We start from the raw sequence: 20,522 nt of genomic DNA on the forward strand, positions 1-20,522 counted from the left end.
TTTTCAGAATACTTCCAATTTGTCTTTCTAAAACATATTGTGAACAATTTAGTTTTTCAATTAAAAACGTCTTAAGTCTGTCTAACACAGGTTGGAGGTCAAATACATGAATATAGAAGGCTATGCACAATCTGCAAAGTCGCTACAGTTATAGTTACATCCATACGGAGTCCCCCCTTCCATTTCTCCCTGTAGTTTGTATTCTAGCCATGATAAAGTATAGTATTCCCCATTCCCAAATTCTCTTACCTTTTTGTATACCTTTTTCTCTGATCATGCTGCCTATTCATCTGAATAAAGAGAAGCAAAACTTCGTTGTTTTGGACTCAGTTACCAGTGTATATTAGCTATATGACCTTGGACAAGGTTTTTAATCTCTCTATAGCCAGGTTCCTCATGCACAAAAGTTGGGGACAATAATAGTACACATATTACTGGGTTGTTGTGAGGATTAAATGACTTAATCCATGTGAAGTGTTTAGGAGAATAGCTGGCATGCAATGTATGATTTTAACTGTTAAAATCTGTTTAACTGTTACAGTTAACTGTTTAACTGTAAAATGCATGATTTTAACTGTTGTTAATAATAATTGTCCAAAATTTTGTAACTTCTATTACTTTTAAATTTCTTATAGCACCAGAGATGAGCAGAACAGTAGCCTTTTCTGTTTATCTGAAAGGGAGTTATACACCGTCTGAATTGGAAGGAAATGCTGTTGTTTCTTATTCCAGACCATCAGGTAAATATACAGTTGTTTAGATTTTTAAGCCTAATCACTCCTTTTAAATTGGAGTTATGAGTTAAATGTTTAAGTGTTTTTTTTCTTTTATTTATTTATTTTGAGAGAGACAAAGACAGCACAAATGAGGGTGAGGCAGACAGAAGGAGAGAGAGAGAGAGAATCCCAAGCAGTCTCCACAGTGCCAATGCTGAGCCCGATGTGGACCTCAAACTCAGGAAACCATGAGATCATGACCTAAGCTAAAACCGAGAGCTGGACATTTAACTGACTGGGCCACCTAGGCACCCTTAAATGTTTAAGTGTTTAAGATTAGAAAACACATTGTAGTATATTACTAAATGGAAAAATATTCTTTCCTAGTGTTAAATAAAATTGTCCAGATTACCTCTGTGTCATGAATTATTAGAGAGACGTCTGTTTAGCTGATTTACACATATAGTGTTTGATGCTGTCTTGTGAATTAATAGCAAATATGATATATTTTTATTCACACTAAAAGAATGATATTAGACCTCACTTATTAAACTAAGGAGAAAAGCCTAGTCTGAATTGGTGAAAAAGACTATTATGGATTGATAAATCAGTATTCATAGACACTGTTTTAATGACTAAATAAAACTCTTTAGTGTCTTACATATTAATATATTTAAGAACAGATTAACTAAAATTTGATCTGCATATTTTCAAGGAATTCTTTTTAAATTAAAAAAAGTTACCTTTAGTCCAGCTGAGATTCAGTTACTGTAAATTTTAACTTCATTGGGTCAAATTTTATAGTTTGTATTTTTCCCTATATAGTGAAACATTTTGACAATATGTTTATTGGTAGAATACAAATAATTAGTCATTGCTTTTTTTTTGTCATTGCTTTTTAAACAATGTTTTAATATAAAATAACTGATAATATGGTACTTTAGAAATGTTGCATTTTTTTTTAAACAATTGGAACTGATAATAGGGTACTTAAGAAATGTTGCATTTTTTTAAACAATTTCTATACAGTTTTTTAGTTCTGAAGTTTTAGAGATGACTTAATTATCTTTTTCTCCTCTATTGATGCCCACTTTGCTTCTTTAGCAATGCTTTTTAATAATTGTAGTTTTAATTTTGTGTAAGTAAATTTTCTGGCTTATGCCTTGACAACTCTATACTCTGAGATGATTTTATAACTTTAATACATGTTTTCAAAGTCTTTCTTCTGTTTTGTCAGTTATTTTGCTTTAAGTTAAAAAAGTTCATTTTAAGGCAGAATTGTCCTCTTTCTTTCTTACCTATATTTTCAAAATTTGGGGTTATGTAAATATTTTATGTTTAAATGGCTTTGAGAAAGCTGACTTCAGAAAGAAATGCAAAACTTCCGTAAAGGATCAAAGAGTGATAGACTTTTTAGTTGGATATTTCTTAAAAGAACACTGAAAATTTTAATGTTATCTTAATTTTGATTTATGAAATAAAAATAAATATTTGGCTAAAATCTCTAGATCATTTATCATTAATTGAGTGTGTCAATGGTGATAGGCATTTGTATATATTTTTATCCGTGTTACACTTGAAATACGCAGTTGTAGAGACCGTCGGTAGCTTAATTAAACTAAGTATTTCATTTCCAAGGAAAATTAGTGATACTGGTTGAAAATAAATTTAAAATAGAGAAATGGGTTACATAGCAAGTTTTCAAAATTCTTTAAAAATACATGATAAAGTTGTAAAATTAGCCTGTGAACTTATGGTTGTACATGCTATTTTTAACTATTATGCTTTTGTATAGACGGAATGTAAGAGATTATAAATTATTGCTAAACTGAAAAGCATAGCATTAATTAGTTGAAAGTTAATTAGAAATTAAAATTTTAAAAAAGTCTATAAAAGTGAGAGAATACCAAGATAAGCCTAAAACAAAAAGACATTAGTCCATAGTAGTGTCTACTGACTGAAATAATATAAGCAAGAGTAACTGGAAATATTACGTATTTGGCCTTGTACTCAAAAATTTTCCCAATTCATTTAATCCTCTTGATGTCATTTACAAAGCAGTCTGGTTTTCTCTTGGTCTATATCATATAACTTACCTCCTTTTTTTTGGGTGGGGGGCATATTTACACTGGAGTGATACACTCTCGTGGACTCCTGAAACTGGATGTATAAATATATGTTAGATTTCACTTATCCATGTTGTACTCTTCAGTTGTGAATTGACTGACTTTTATTGGGGGGCCATTAAATCACCTGAGAGAATCTTCAACATTTTAATTTATATTTTTAAGCAGATGTTTATTAAATACACAAATAATTTGTTGCATTCTTTCTTCCTTACACCTTTTTGCATTGCCTCTGATGGATAGATATAAATCCTGATGGTAAGTGAAAAGATAATTTAGAACAAAATGAATTTCAGAATTAAAGTTTGGTTGGCAAATTGAATTGGTATTGTACCAGGAATGAACTCTTTTTATAGACTCTTATTCTGACAATAGAATACTCTTTAGGATGATTCAATGCCGTCATCTGGCTATGGAGAGGATCATAAATGTTTCCTCTCATAGAGATTTGTCATTCATTACTAGTTGTTTCCAAGTCATGAGAAAGAATGAAGCTCTGTGACTTTTTTGGGAAAAAAAAATCTGACGTGTCATTGACCACTTATTTCTGTAAGTTATTGGTGGTTTACTTATATGCTCTGTTATCTTATTTTACTTAAAATAAAACAAAGAATAAGGAAAAAAGGTGTTCATCACTGAATTCTAATTGTTTTCATTTTCTATCTTTTTTTTTTTATTGATTGAGAGCTGGTGTAAAGTGGTCAAAATTAACTAGGGCAGGGGCGCCTGGGTGGCGCAGTCGGTTGAGCGTCCGACTTCAGCCAGGTCACGATCTCGCGGTCCGTGAGTTCGAGCCCCGCGTCAGGCTCTGGGCTGATGGCTCAGAGCCTGGAGCCTGTTTCTGATTCTGTGTCTCCCTCTCTCTCTGCCCCTCCCCCATTCATGCTCTGTCTCTCTCTGTCCCCAAAAAAATAAATAAACGTTGAAAAAAAAATTAAAAAAAAAATTAACTAGGGCATAGGGAAAGGATAGGCCATGTGTGCTTCTTGATCATACTAGTGACTTTGTTGTTTATTCTGTGACTAAAGGTCAGCCACTCAATGGTTTTAAGTATGTCATGAAGCACATGGATGTGAATACGCACACACATGCTTTTGGTCTGGGTATGACAGGAACAGATTTGTATGCTGGAAAGATCACTATGACTACAGTGTGTGAAGTGCTGGTTGAAGGAAAGCCAAATAGCCTGTCAGAAGATCAGCTGGAGGTTATTGCAGTGGAGTTAAGTAGAGGCAATGGAGATGGACCAGAGACCTAGTTAGGTTTCAGCTCATTAACAATGAGCATATCTATTACACAGGTCTTAAGATCTGAGTACCAACTCTAGTAAAAGGGATCAAGGTTCTTAGGAAAAGGCTGTTTCTAGGTCTGGCGAAGGGAAAATCAGAGAGCCTGTCCTATATTGTTGGGTCAGAAAGCAAAGACATGGTCAAGAAATGATAATATTACATTAAAATGATTCAGGGGTACCTGGGTGGCTCAGTGGGTTAAGAGTCTGACTCTTAGTTTCAGCTCAGGTCATGATGTCACAGTTAGTGAGTTTGAGCCCCACATCAGGCTACGTGCTGACAGTGTAGAGTCTGCTTGGGATTCTCTGTCTCCTCTCTCTGACCCTCCCTTGCTTGCTCGGTTTCTCTCAAAAAAATAAATAAGTAAATAAAATAAATTACGAGAAAATGATTCAGAAGCCAGTGAAGGAATTCCCACTGGGTAGATATAGGACACTTTGAACATCAAAACCATAATAATGGTAATGTATTATAATATATTGAAGGCAGAAATAGAATCTGTGAGTACAGTGGTATAATAAAGGCATATGTAGAGTGAAAACTCTTCTTTAGCAAAGAGTGTCAGCTAATTAACATAGAATGAGTGATAGAATTAGAGAATCATTATTTTGCAAAATCTTTGTAATGATTAGTTCAAGCAAGCTTCGTCCATGGACACTAAATTCATTGCAATAATAGAATATTCAGTCTCAAAACATCACCCCATAGATTACTTTTTAATTACAAAGAGAAAAAAGTATCTTTACAGTAGTGATTTGGTAACACTACCATAACCAAGTGATCAACGTTAACATCAGTAATACCGGAACAAACTGACATTAATATACTTCCTGTACTGATGCACACATCTTTTGAGACACACAAATTGTTTTCTCTATGTCTATTGTTTGTTTTCTAAATATTCAGTTTTCTCTATGCCCAAATAGATCCACTGGTCTTTCTGATCAGAACATCATGAATACTTATTCTGTGGGCCCCTTCCTTCCTTACTCTTCTTTTCTCTTCTTTTCTTTTCGTTTCTCTTTTCTTTTCTGTTCTTTGCTGTTCTCTTCTCTTCTCTTCTCTTCTCTTCTCTTCTCTTCTCTTCTCTTCTCTTCTCTTCTCTTCTCTTCTTTTCTCTTTTCTTTTCTTTCTTTCAGAGAGAGAGTATGTGAACGAGGGTAGGGATAGAGGGAGAGAGAAAATCTTAAGCAGACTCCATGCTCAGTGCAGAGCCTGACATGGGGCTCAGTCTCAGAATCCTGACATCATGACTTGAGGCGAAATCAAGAGTGGGACACTTAACTGACTGAGCCACCAAGTACCCCTGTGGGCCCTTTCCTTCCTTCCTTCCTTCCTTCCTTCCTTCCTTCCTTCCTTCCTTCCTTCCTTCCTTCCTTCTTTCCTTCATTAAAAATTTCTTTAATGTTTATTCTTGAGAGAGAGAGAGAGAGAGAGAGAGAGAGAGAGAGAGACAAAACATGAGTGGGCAGAGGGCAGAGAGAGAGGGAGACACAGAATCTGAAGCAGGCTCCAGGCTCTGAGCTGTTAATACAGAGCTGGATGCCAAGCTTGTACTCACGAACCGTGAGATCTTGACCTGAGCCGAAGTCAGATGCTTAACCAACTGAGCCACCCAGGCACCCCACCATGGGCCTATTTCTTACCTTGTTTAGAATTTGTGGGGCAATGTCATCAAGGTTATGACCCCTTAAACTTGCCTGGGTCAATGTTGATTGTTACCTATTTTGTTTTCCCCAAATCCTTTATTTATGAGTCTGCTGTAATACCTATCATAATAGGAATTTCATTAAGTTTGTTCCTTGGGTTTGCCTAAGACTTTGGGTTCTTTGAGAGCAGAGTTCAAGTACTCATCTTTGAATTGTGCAATATCATGGTAGATGACAGGTACTCTCAAAGTATATTCTACTTTGATTATCTTAGTGGTTTATCTCAGTTTATTAGATATTTTAAGATAAATATTAGATAACAATATTAATTAGTAATAAATAAATAAAATACTTAAAATATAATGGCAGTTATTTACTCATACAGTTTTGGGGATGCCAACAACCTGAGTTGCATTGTATCTGGGAGGTGAAAATATATTTATATGAGAAATATTTTACTAGAAATAAATGTTTAGCTTAATAACATGAAATATGCTTGTTAAATTAGAATTTGGGTTATTAAAATAACTCATCATTCATAATGAATATTTACATTTTACTTGGCAAGATTGTATCTAGCTGGTGAGATTTTATACTAACTTTTGTAAAATACCATATTATGATTTAAATGATTTATTTTAAATTTAAAAAATATTAGTAACGGTTATTTTTGAAAGGAATTTATTCCCTCTTACTGTAAATTCAGCCCAAAATATGAGAAAAAAATTATAATACATGGAAATTTTAGTATTTCAATACAAAGCTAATAATTTCTTATGAAATATTTGTAAATTATAATGAAGCTTTAGGAGATTGAAATATCCAGCTTCACCTGGTTGGTAAGATTGAATAATATGTTGCCACTTAGATCTTAACTTACACACAAGGCTTCAAATTTCAAAGACTGGTCCATTTTATTGGCCTGATCTGTTCAGGCTCTTTGCAGATAAGCAGTCCTGCCTTTACATGTGGAAAAAGAGAAGCAAACGAGGTTTTATGTTGTCCCATAAGAGTTAGTCTCCATTATGTCTGCATTAAAGTTACATGACATGGGCAGTGTAAAACATGACTGCAGATGGGGCACAGTACGTAGCCAGACATAACAGGAAGGGATCAAGGAAGTTCTGGCTTCCAGACATTGCTACTGCTTTGGAGTTCGTTGTTTTCAATATGAAATGACTCTAGCAGGCCCTGGAAAGAGTTCTGAAGGCATTATATAGATGTGTGATATATATAGTTATTCTACTCTGATATATATGCTGTTTTTCCTTTTTTTTTTTTTTTTCCAAAGCACATTTTGGCTTCCCTCTTGACAGTGATACCGGGCTTCTGGTGTGCCAGGTGTAATTAGAATTCTCTTCTGGAGAAATTGTTCTGTCAAGAGTGGTTTTGATGTGAATTTTCTCTCCAAGTGTTAAATAATTTTGTGATTAATTGCACCAGAGTAGTTGCAACTATCCATTTCCTCTCTTAGGCTAGAAAGGGAAGTGTCTGAAGGAGAGGTGATTATATTTGGTAAAAAACTGCAGAACAAAGTCAGTCTGATGAAAGAGTAGGCCAATATTTGAGTATTATAAATGACCAAATTTTTCTTTTCTCTCAGCATAACACTCAGAGAGTTGAATAAGCCCAATTCAGAGACTGTTTTGCCAATTACATAGAGAAAGTATCAGCGATGGTAGGCAAATTTAGGACCAGTTAGACTCTTTCATCTTTCAACTAAGCTGAAAGCCATTCTACTAGCAAATTTGAAGTCTTTAAATACATGTAATTCTTTCCTTCCTTATTATAGGTACATACATGCATGCATTCACACATACCTCTATGTGTTTCTGGCTTCAGGTTCTTAGGTGCACTCACAGCCTGAAGAGTAAATTGGTATCCAAATTTACATTTCAGGTTTCTCAAGAAAATGTAAATCTCAATTGAAATGTGCCTCTTATAAACCCCGTGTCTAAATACTGGAGGTTCTATTTTAAAAGACTAGGGTTTTAATTTGATGGGAAGTAATGTAAAATACTGGCATTGTAATTTTTCTCTTGAAAGATGTGGTTTCTTTAAATTGGTTTCTAAAGGATTTCATACTCTTTTTTCTCCCCAGTGGTAAAACTTTTCAGGCTGCCAGCATTTAAAAAATAGCCATAATCATTTTATTAAGTATGAGTGTCATCATTTTTCAAAATAATGTTTTCCAAATGTCCTATGAAACAGGTTTACAATTCCTGGAGAGAAAAGAAATTCTGGAGGGTTTCTACAAATCTTAGCAACTGCAGACCATTGCCCTAGTGTGTGATGTTGTCATTAACTGACCTAACAGAACTGTGAATTGAGTTATAATGTATTTCCCTTCTTGGGTTCATTAGTGCTTGCAATCCATTTGTTTCAATTTCTGAAAACATATATATACCCCCGGTTTCTTTAGCTCTGGGTTTTTGGAGATTTAGGGTAATATAATAATCTTTAAATATATAGACTCAGTAGCATAAGGCCAGTGATGTTGATCGTGATTTATTTTATTTTATTTTATTTTTTGCTACAAATTCAAGCAAATTCAAGTACAGATCTGATCCAAGTGAAGGAGAGCCACAGTTTTAGCAGGATAGTTTTGGAAGAACATTTACAGCCAAATTTTGTTTGAACAGTTAACTCAGACTTTGGTTGAAAGTATATAGAAAGTAGCTTCTCTTCATGCATGTGCAGAATTATCAAAAGAGGAAGGACTTTTTTCCATTACTGTATTCATTAAAAATGAAGGAAATGGAAACAAGTTTTCGTTTCCTTGTTCTTTGCAGGCTGCATCTATTAATTGAGGCTGTAAATTATATATTGTAGAGGAAACATTAGTAGGTATATTTCCATAACTTGGGGATATATGGAATATATGAAGTTGGAAAAAATAATGCTTTGCAATATTTTTTATGGTGATATTGATAGTTGTGGTTTGAGCAGTAGCTTAGATCATGTTACCATAATATTTTGAGTGAAAACATTTCATCGTTGTAAAGTACAAATACACATGCCTCTAAAACCTCACAGAATGTCAGGAAATAATGCCTTGGGACTTTTCTGAAGTGACACTAGTTATAATTTGCATCCAGGACCAGGAGAAGTGAATTTAACATTTGTTGGTTATGAGCAAAAAATGAGCTATGTAAAATTTAATGGATAATTGCTTATGTTGAAGAGAATCACAAATATGCTTTATATGCTCTGAAAAAGTATTTAATTGACCTCATATATCAATATGCCTGCCATTGTTGATGATCTGTTACTATCGTATTAAATAAGTAGTGCTGGAAAGTGTCTCCCAGCTTGGATGTTGGGTAAGCCCCACAGCTCCAATTGGCATTAACAGAATATATTGCTAATTCTAGGATTCCTGCTTTGGGATCATGTCCCCAAATTTTATCTCCTTCTGCTTTTTGTACTTTTAAGCTGCTCACTGACACCACAATGAAGAAATAAAGGAATAAGTGTGTTGATACATCAAGTAGAGTAGAACATTTTAAGTTTTTCACTTCTTTACAGCAATATCTAAGATAGAGGTTTCTGTATATTCCCTTTTATCTTATCCAATCAAAGGTAGAATCCTAGAATAAAAGGAGAAAAAATTAAAGTTGTTGAATTGCTTTTCTAGATTTATAAGTAGGTAGCCTAACTTGCTTTGTTTTCAGTTTTATTCTCTGTAAAAATATTGAATGATCTTAAAAACTTTTAATTCTGATATAAACGTCTTCATTCTTATTTATTCAGTTAGCTATTTCATTATGCCTGTAAATGTACTGAAAAAATTCAGTTGATTGACCATGTAATACTTTAAAAATGGGGGCATCTGAGTGGCTCAGTCAGTTAAGCGTCCGACTCTTGATCTATGCTCAGGTCATGATCTCACAGTTTGTGGGATCGAGCCCTTTGTTGGACTTTGTGATGGCAGTGTGGAGCCTGCTTGGGATTCTCTCTCTCCTTCCCTCCCTCCCTCCCTCCCTCCCTCCCTCCCTCCCTCTCTCTTTCTTAAAATAATTAAATAAACTTAAACTTTTAAAATGTTACTTAACAGCGATATGTGAAGTTAAATGGATTGAGAAAAATTTAATTCATATGAAAGTAATATTCTTAATATGAATGTGTAAAATGACATGAACTTCAGTAGAACTTCAGTAGAGCAAATTCTACTTTCATACTTATAATTTATTGTAGACTTTAATTTGAATGTTCAATAAGTTAAAAAAGCTAAAGATTAAAAAGTTTTGGTGGTAGAGAAAGCATTAGATAACGTCATATAACTCTTCCTGATACAAATTTCACATACATATTTGCTCACTTCAGCTGATAGTCTTGGATTGAGGCTAGAGCTTTGATGTTCTTAGTTTAAAAACAGTTAAGTAATTGAATATAAAGCTATACATACCATTTTGTATGGTGTTCAACTGTGATGATTTTTAAAATATGTCATTAAAAACAGACTTCATGCCTATGCTCTTTTTTAGGATTTCATTTTTCCTGAACTTCTTGACAATAATATGAAAATATGTATTATGATAAAACTTTGCAGTTTTTTCAATTATGCTAAACAAAGTGGACAGGCAACAAAATTTTAAACTAAGATACATATTTCTACTTAAACTGTTAGTAATACAAATTTTTTTGGTCAAATTATCTGTCAAATGTATGAATCTACATTTCTCTCTTTTTATTTCAGGCATTCCTCGGGTTATCCAATGTAAATTTAGACTTCCCCTGAAACTAATCTGTCTCCCAGGACAGCCTTCAAAAACTGCAAGCCACAAACTAACTATTGATACCAACAAATCTCCAGTCAGTCTTCTCAGTCTCTTTCCAGGTAGGACTTTTGAAGTAACATGCCTGTACCCCCAGAAATGTTAAGAATTCAGAATGGAATCCTTCATGAACAGGTAATGATGGGGTAATTATCACATAATTGTTAAGTCAGAATATAAAAATGCCTCAAGGCTTTTTCTCTCGTTTGCCTGTTCAAAGGCAAATAGCTTATATCAACAAGGTAATAAGGTGTACCTTTTAAGTTTGATTAAAATTATTATAATCATTATTTTGCTTTCAGTATTCAGAAATGAAAACATCAAATATTTCTTTTTAGACTGTGGAATTTTTTGGCTTGGAATGTAAATATTTATTATTCATCTTTATTGTAGGTTTTTGGCTATGTACGTTTTAAAACTATATTCTTATGCCCCAAAAGTAATCCCATAAGTAGATGCTCTTTGTGGTTTTGGTTTCTCTAGCAGCTGGAGGGGGCGATTGTTCATTCTCTGGCTCTGATCCTTTAGAAAGGGCTTCATATATAAAGCTTGAATATCACAGTGAATTTGGGGTAATTTGTGAAGGTGTGACTTTCTCCAGGTGTCAATATTTCTTTCTGAATAGCTTAGAAAAGAGAGAGGTGTTGATTGGGTAAAATATCTTTAGTAACCAGAGTTTCTAAGATGTAGCATCTATTAGCTTTCCTGGTAATGGGTTGGAATTAAAAAAAAAAAATTCTGGGAATTAAATCAACGTTTTAAAATCCCTCATTAAAGATTGGCACTGTTGACTACAATATGCATCCTCACCTTTGCATTAGTGGATAGGATTTAGAATACAAAGAGTATTTTCCACAAGGTTTAGAAATTTATGGTAAGTCAACTTTTGCGTTATTAACTACTTAAAGCGCTTAAAATTTATTTTTCATTAATTTGAAGTGTTTAAAAAGCTTTATTTATATTTAATCAGTGAAAAATCTCCAAAATTAAATACTTTTTATTACAATTAATCTGTTCTTCAGTTTGAATTGAGTTTGGGTGTGTGTATACATATATATATTTATATACATATTTGTATATTTATATATATATATATATATGACAACATGTTAGCAAATAGTTGTGAACTATTTGGTTTCTTTCTACTTTCCCTTCATTTCTCTTTCTTTAGTCAATTTTCCTATAATATATTTGGGTTATAGAAAAAGGCAGAAAGAGTCACTATGCTTACAACACCTAATACGAATGTATTAGTTCCTTGAGTCTCCTATACTGCCCTGGGAATATAGTTGGAAATTACGTGTTGCATACTTAATTTGAAAAATGTTTAAGACCCTGGCTTCTGAGTAAGTGATATTTTCTCTAGATGGCTAAAGACTCACAGAGATTAAATAAAAGTGGATGCTTTTAACCAGAGAGGCAATCTCTGTAAGATATGAATTAGACAAGAAGAACTAAGGAAAGCTTAGATAAGCTCATCCATTTTCCTTCTGATTTGGGGCTCAATTGTTTTTGTGTCACAGGTTATCTTAGGCTTATCAGCATATATTTGCTTCTTAGTCACTTTAGAAATGGGATTCAATGGCAAACTTAAAAATTTCGCCCAAGATCCAATGTATTTGATGTAGCATGTTCTGTTTTGGAGTTCTTGGATGGGTGTTCATATTGGACATGATGAAATCCTGTAATTATTTAAAATAAGTACTCTTGGTACTTTTTCACTTTTTACTTCTTAAGAGTGCTTTTCACCCTTGGTATATAAGACTTTTATATGTTGATGTCAGATAAAGTTATAATTGCGAATTTGTTTTTTAACTGAAGTAAACAAAATTAATGAGCTTCAGAGAAGAAATAAAACTAGCTTTAGTCTACATGTCTTCCTATTTGTTTATTTCACTTCTTTGTTTTGAACAAATATAGGTATATTTAAAATAACTTTAATTTTTCTGATTACAAAAAAATGCAAAATTTAGAAATGGACAACTAAAAAGAAGAAAACAGAAGTTATTGGTAATTCTGTTATCCATCATTGTCTACTTATTTTTCATTATATTTCCCTAATCTTTATAAAAATATCTTTCCTAAGTATTTAATTACCCTCAAAGGATTTCACTTTGCATACTGCTGTGAAGTATTTTTCTACAAAATTACATATTTTTATTACATGATTATAAGGATGCCATAGTATTCTATCATAAATTCATACCATAAAATCATTTGGCCAGCATTATATTTTTGATATGTATGCTGTTTTCAGTTTATTAATATTATAAATATATTGTAGCAGTACTTCTCCAGATTTATTATTATTTCTTTGGCGAATATCTAAATGTGGAATTATAGAATCAAAGGATAAGAATATTTTTAAAACTTTTGAAATATAATGTCAAACTGACTAACTAAAGGGCCCTATCAGTTAACCCTATCAACAGTACTTGAATGGAGGTATCTAGTAGTACCCCAAATCCATACCTTTAGAGAATATTGTAATTATAAAAAGCTTTAATATACTTAATGGCTGTGTATTTATATGTGTATATATAAATAACTATCTGGGTGCTTTTGGCTAAATGTTATTTAAGCACTAAAGATACACATACATACACATATACATATATTTTCTCATATAAAAATTGAGGTCCAGAAGTGGGCAGTGGAAGCTGGTGTAGTGGTTTTATGAATGTTATCAGAGACCCAGCTTTTTTCTTTCTTTGCATTGTGCCGTTTCTAGTGTGTTGGCTTGTTCCAGGGCAATAAGCGACTTCAGATTCAGTCATCATAACTGACTACAAGGCAGGAGGTAGGGGAAAAGAGATAGCTATAGCAACAACTGTAACTTTTATTAGAAAGGTATGTTTCTGTAATGTTCTTAGGAAATTTCTGTTTAAGTTTCAATAGCCGTAATAGCATCACATAGCCTCTTCTAGCTGTAAAGGAGACTGAAAACTAATATAGATGGATGGAGGGAAGGGAGGAAATAGATGTTAAATTAGGTGACATTCAGGGTATGCCATAATACTAGTAATTTTACACAAAAATTTTACTTTAATGTTATAACAAATAGCATGCCATTGTAACAGTCTTTTTGCTAGTAGAATATATGGCTATCTTGTCAATAAATTTATTTATTTATTTATTTATTTATTTATTTATTTATTTATTTATGTTTATTTATTTTTGAGAGAGAGAGAGAATGAGACAGAGCCGAGTGGGGGAGGGGCAGAGAGGGAGACACAGAATCGGAAGCAGGCTCCAGGCTCTGAGCTTTCAGCACAGAGCCCAAAGTGGGGCTCGAACCATGAACCGGGAACCAAAGCTGGACGCCAAACTGACTGAGCCACCCAGGCGTCCCAGTCTTGTAAATAAATTTATATTTTAATGATTACATAATATTCCCTTTTTTGGAGGTACCATATATATAGTTCTTTTTTCTTTTCTTTTCTTTTTTTTTTTTTTGGACTTCTCTGTTTCTTTTCAGAGAAACTGCTTGAAGACAAATGACTGAGTTAAAGAGCATGCACATTTGAAAACTTTATTTAAATGCCAGCCTTCCTTCCAGAATAATTTTATCAGGTTATGTGCCCAGCATCAGGGTTCATACTAAGGGTAGCAGCTAGATTTTGGAAATTTTTGACATAGGTGAAAAATGACATCTTTTTTAAAAATTTACATTTCTAAATTATTAGCATAGACATTTTATAATTTTTATTAACTGCTTACATTCTTTTTTAACATATAAGGTTTATATTTTTACATAGTAAAATTTAAGATTTAATTTTATTAATTGCTTTATAGTTTCAGGTTTGTTTTCGTGCTTAGAATGGCCTCTGTTTTAAGAGTATAAAACATTTACTTATATTTTCTTCTGGTACATTTTAATACATTCTTTAATTCTCAAACACAGCTCTAGGTGTATTTTTTGCTTTTTTATTTTTATTTTTTTGATAATTTATTGCCAAGTTAGCTAATATACAGTGTATACAGTGTAGTTTGGGCTTCAGGAGTAGATTCCTGTGATTCATCACTCACATACAACACCCAGTGCTCATGCCAACAATTGCCTTCCTCAATGCCTATCATCCATTTTCCCTGCCCAGCCCCCCACCTCCCCTCCCCTCCTACCTCCTGTCCTCTCCCCAGTCAATCCTCAGTTTGTTCTTTGTATTTAAGAATCTCTTATAGTTTGCCTCCCTCTCTGTTTGTATCTTATTTTTCCCTTGGCTTTCCCCACGGTCTTCTGTTAAGTTTCTCAAATTCTACGTATGAGTGAAAACATATGATATCTTCTCTGACTGACTTATTTCACTTAGCATAATACCCTCCAGTTCCATCCACATTGTTGCAAATGGCAAGTTTTCATTCTTTTTCATTGCCGAGGAGTATTCCATTGTGTATATATAAACCACATCTTCTTTATCCATTCATCAGTTGATGGACATTTGGGCTCTTTCCATAATTAGGCTATTGTCGATAGTGCTACTATAAACATTGGGGTATATGTGACCCTGCAAATAAGCACTCCTGTATCCTTTGTATTAATTTCTGGTAGTGTTATCGCTGGGTTGCAGGATAATTCTATTTTTAAGTTTTTGAGGAATCTCCACACTGTTTTCCAGAGTGGCCTCAGCAGTTGGATTCCCACCAACAGTGCAAGAGGGTTCACTTTTCTCCACATCCTTGCAAATATCTTGTTTTTTGAGTTAATTTTAGCCACTCTGACAGGTGTGAGGTGGTATCTCAGTGTGCTTTTGTTCTTTATTTCTCTGATGATGAGTGATGTTGAACATCTTTTCATGTGTCTATTAGCCATCTGGATGTCTTCTTTGGAAAAGTGTCTATTCATGTCTTCTGCTCATTTCTTCACTGGATTATATATGTTTTGGGTGTTGAGTTTGGTATGTTCTTTATAGGTTTTATTTTATTTTATTTTATTTTATTTTATTTTATTTTATTTTATTTTATTTTATTTATAGATTTTAGATACCAACCCTTTATCTGATATTTTCTTCTGATACATTTTAATACATTCTGTAATTCTCAAACACAGCTCTTGGTTGCATTTTTTGCTTTTTAAAAATAACCTTATTGGAATATAACTTATGTACAAATGTTTGAAGTATACAGTTTGGTGAGTTTTGATGTTTGTATATGCCTGTGAAACCATCTCCACAATTACAATGCTAAAAATATCCATCGCCCCCAAAAGTTCCCTTGTACCCCTTCGTACCCTGTATCCCCCATTCCCAAGCAACCACTGGTTTGCTTTCTGTCACTAGAGATTAGTTTAAATTTTCTGGAATTTGATAAGATGGAAATTATTTAGCATATGCTCTTTTTCATCTGCCTACCCAGTGATTTATCTGATTATATGAATTGCAAATATTTTCTCCCAATCTGTGGGATGTCTTTTCATTATTGTAACAGTGTCTTTGAAAGAGGAGAAGTTCTTAGTTTTGATAAAGCCCAATTTAAATTTCTTTCTTTTTTTATTGTTTATTTATTTTTGAGGGGGGGGAACAGCATGAGTGGGGGAGGGGCAGAGAGAGAGAGAGAGAGAGAGAGAGAGAGAGAGAGAGGGAGAGAGAGAGAGAGAGAGAGAGAGAGAGAGGGAGACACAAAATCCAAAGCAGTTTCCCGGCTCTGAATTGTCAGCAGAGAGCCTGATGTGAGGCTTGAACTCAAAAGCCTTGAGATCATGACCTGAACTGAAGTCGGATGCTTAACCGAGTATAAATTTCTTTCCTTTATGACTTGTGATTTTAATGTTATATCTAAGAAATCTTTGCCTAACTCAAGTTTACAAAATTTTTCTTCTATGTTTTTGTCTATCAGTTTTCTAGTTTTATATTTGACATTTAGGTCTCTTTTTCATTTTGAGTTGACATTTATGTATGATATGAGATATGGATAAAATTCTTATTTTTGTATATGAGCATCTAATGTTCAGCATTGCTTTTGAAAAGAATGTCCTTTTTTACTGGATCATCTTTGCAACTTTGTTGAAAATCATCTGTGTATCATAGGACTATAGAAGTCATTTGAAAAAATATATATATTTCTGCTCTCTTCATTTTATTCCATTGATCTGTCTTTTGCTATATACCAAAAGCATAGTGTCTCAATTACTGTAAATATGTAAGTTAAGAAGTCAGACTATAATTTCCCCAACTTCATTCTTCTTTTTTAAAGAGTTGCTTGGATATTTTAGATCCTTTGCATTTTGATAAGAATTGTAAGAATCAGTTTGTCAAGTTAAAAAAAATGCCTTCTGGGATTTGTTTGGAAATGGGATTGCATTAAATATATTGATCAATTTGGAGGGAAACAACATCTTAACAATATTGAATGTGGTACAATTTGCTCTACTTATCCTAGTTTCTTAAGATGAAAGTAGAGACCATCATTTATTTAGGGTTTGTTTCATTTTTCTCAGTCAGAATTTGTCATTTTCAATGTACAGGTCTTACAAATCTTTTGTCAGATTAGTCCCCAAGTATTTACTATATTTTGATGCTATTGCAAATTGTATTGTTTCATTTCGATTTCAAATAGTGCTTTTCTATTATAGGCATACCTTGTTTTATTGTGCTTTGCAGATAGTGTGCTTTTTACAAACTGAAATTTTGTGGGTCAAGGAAGTCTATTGGCACCATTTTTCTAACAGTATTTGCTCACTTCCTGTCTCCGTGTCATAGTTTGGTAATTCAAAATTTTTATTATTATTATATTTGTTATAATGATCTGTGATCAGTGTCACTATTGTAATTGTTTTGAGTTGTCATGAACCATACCTATTTAACATGGCAAACTTCATTGATAAATGTGTGTGTTCTGACTGCTCCAGTGGCCATTCCTCTGTCTGTTTGTCTCTCTCTCTTGCTCTCTCTCTCTCTCTCTCTCTCTCTCTCTCTCTCTCTCTCCTCAGGCCTATCTATTACCTGAGTCAAAGAAAATACTGAAATTAGGCCAGTTAATGATCCTCCAATGGCCTTTAAGTGTTCAACTGGAAGAAGGGGTCACACATCTCTACTTTAAACCAAAAATTAGAAATGATTAAGCTTAGGGATGAAGGCATGTCACAAAAGCAGAGATAGGCCAAAAGCTAGGCCTCTTGTGTCAAATGGTTAGCCAAGTTGCGTATGCCTCAGAAAACCTCTTGAAAGTCTGCTTTAGTGACACATGAATGATAAGAAAGCAAAACAGCTTTACTGCTGCATGTCTGCTGACACAATATCCATTTTACAGCCCATAGATCAAGGAATCATTTTAACTCTCAAGTCTTATTAAAAAAAATTCTTAAGGCTGTAGCTGCCATAAAGAGTGATTTCTCTGATGGATCTGGAAAAAGTAAATTGAAAACCTTCAGCAAAGGATTCACCATTCTAGAACTTTCATGATTCATGAGAAGAAGTCAAGATGTCAATATCAACAGGATGATTTGGAAGTGTTCAAGACTTCAGTGGAGGCAGTAACTGTAGATATGGTGGAAACAAGCAAGAGAACTAGAAGTGGAGCCTGAATATGGGACTGAATTGCTGCAATCTCATGAAAAAGGGATTATAAGGAATAAGGAGGTGCTTCTTACTGAGGAGCAAAGAAAGTGTTTTGTTTTTTTAAAATTTTTTATGTTTATTTATTTTTGAGAGAGACAGAGTGTGAGTCAGGGGAGGGGCAGAGAGAGAGAGGGAAACACCGAACCCCGAAGCAGGCTCTAGGCTCTCAGCTGTCAGCACAGAGCTCAACGTGGGGCTTGAACTCACAAACCACGAGATCATGACCTGAGCCGAAGTTGGACGCTCAACTAACTGAGCCCCCCAGGCACCCCAGAAAGTGGTTTCTTGAGATGGAATCTACTTCTGGTGAAGATGCTATGAAGATTGTTGAAATGAAAGCAAAGGAATTAGAATATTACACAAATGTAGTTGATAAAGCAGTGGGAGGGTTTGAGAGGTTTGACTCCAATTGTGAAAGACGTTCTACTGTGGGTAAAATTCAGTCAAGCAACATCACACACTACAAAGAAATCTTTTGTGAAAGGATGTGACAGATTTCATTGTTGTCTTATTTTAAGAAATTGTCACAGGTATCCAAACCTTCGGCAACCTCCATCCTGATCAGTCAGCAGCCATCAACACTGAGGTGAGACCCTCAACCAGCAAAGTCACAACTTGCTGAGAACTCAGATGATTGTTAGCATTTCTTAGCAATAAACTGTTTTTTCATCTTTTCTCCCCTCACAGAGTTCCCCTTAAAATTTCTTGCAGGGCTGGTTTAGTGGTCACAAACTCCTTTAAATTTAAAAAAAAATTTTTTTTTTAACGTTTTATTTATTTTTGAGACAGAGAGAGAGAGAGAGCATGAGCGGGGGAGGGGCAGAGAGAGAGGGAGACACAGAATCGGAAGCAGGCTCTAGGCTCTGAGCCATCAGCCCAGAGCCTGACGCGGGGCTCGAACTCACGGATCGCGAGATCGTGAACTGAGCTAAGTCAGACGCTTAACCGACTGTGCCACCCAGGCGCCCCACAAACTCCTTTAATTTTTGTTTGTCTGGGAAACTTTTTATCTCTCCTTCAATTTTGAATGACAGCCTTGCTGGATAAAGAATTCTTGGCTGGATATTTTTCTGATTCAGCACACTGAATATATCCTGCCACTCCTTTCTGGCCTGCCAAGTTTCTGTGGATAGGTCTGTTGCAAACCTGATCTGTCTTCCCTTGTATGTTAGGGACTTTTTTTCCCTTGCTTCTTTCATGAGTCTCTCCTTGCCTGAGTATTTTGTGAATTTGACTATGATATGCCTTGTTGATGGTCATTTTTGTTGAATCTAATGGGGGTCCTCTCTGCTTCCTGGATTTTGATGTCTGTGTCTCTCCCCAGGTTAGGAAAGTTTTCTGGTATGATTTGCTCATATAACCCTTCTACCCCTATTTCTCTCTCTTCCTCTTCTGGGACCCCTATGATTCTGATGTTGTTCCTTTTTAATGAGTCACTGATTTCTGTATTTCTTAAATCATGCTCTTTTGCCTTTATCTCCCTCTTTTTTTCTTTGTTATTCTCTATAAGGTTGTCCTCTATATCGCTGATTCTCTGTTCTGCCTCATCCATCCTTGCTGCTGCTGCATCCATCCGTGATTGCAGCTTAGTTCTAGCATTTTAATTTCATTCTGGCTATTTTTTACTTCTTTTATCTCTGCAGAAAGGGATTCTAATCTATTTTCGACTCCAGCTAGTATACTTATTATTGTGATTCTAAATTCTGGTTCAGACATCTTGTCTGTATCTGTGTTGGTTAAATCCCTGGCTGTCATTTCTTCATGCTCTTTCTTTTGGGGTGAATTCCTTCTGCAGAATTCTGTGGTTCAGGTTGTGCAGATTGTTGTGTTAATCCTCCGATCAGTTTTCTAGGTATGTAGGATGGTTTAGTGTTGGTCTGGCTGTATTTCATGGGTGTGAGACACACAAAAAACTTCCATGCTGTTCCGCCATCTTGGCTCCTCCTCCTCCATCTCAGCAATAAACTATTTTTAATTAAGGTATGTACATTGTATTTAAGAAAAAAAAATCTTTTTAATGTTTATTCATTTTTGAGAGAGAGAGACAGAGCACGATCAGGGGAGGGGCAGAGAGAGAGGGAGTCAGAATCTGAAACAGCCTACATGCTCTGAGCTGTCATCACAGAGCCTGACGCAGGGCTTGAACCCACAGACCATGAGATCATGACCTGAGCTGAAGTCGGATGCTTAACCGACTGAGCCACCCAGGTGCCCCTGTACATTGTATTTTTATACATAATGTTATTGAACAATTAATAGCCTACAGCATAGTGTAAATGTAACTTTTATATGCACTGGGAAACCAACAACTTCATTTGACATGCTTTGTTTGTAATAGTCACTTCATTACAGTGGTCTGGAACCAAACCCACAGTATCGGTGAGGTATGCCTGTACATAGAAATATAATTG

The 20,522-nt window shown here is 34.5% G+C and overlaps 1 protein-coding gene across 13 annotated transcripts in view; it reads left to right on the plus strand.

Moving 5' to 3' along the window:
• BBS9 (Bardet-Biedl syndrome 9) overlaps nt 1-20,522 on the plus strand; it is a 448,679-nt gene that overhangs the window by 198,161 nt on the left and 229,996 nt on the right. For 11 of the 13 annotated variants that reach the window (XM_045052590.1, XM_045052584.1, XM_045052588.1 and 8 more), the window contains 3 exons: nt 636-740; nt 3,086-3,100; nt 10,480-10,620. In XM_045052590.1, the coding sequence (XP_044908525.1) occupies nt 636-740; nt 3,086-3,100; nt 10,480-10,620 (261 nt within the window). The remainder of the gene's footprint in view (nt 1-635; nt 741-3,085; nt 3,101-10,479; nt 10,621-20,522) is intronic. The other 2 variants (XM_045052586.1, XM_006929296.5) reach the window with 1 other exon arrangement.

The sequence above is a fragment of the Felis catus genome, chromosome A2 (genome assembly GCF_018350175.1).
Source record: "Felis catus isolate Fca126 chromosome A2, F.catus_Fca126_mat1.0, whole genome shotgun sequence".
NCBI classification, from domain to species: Eukaryota; Metazoa; Chordata; class Mammalia; order Carnivora; family Felidae; genus Felis; species Felis catus.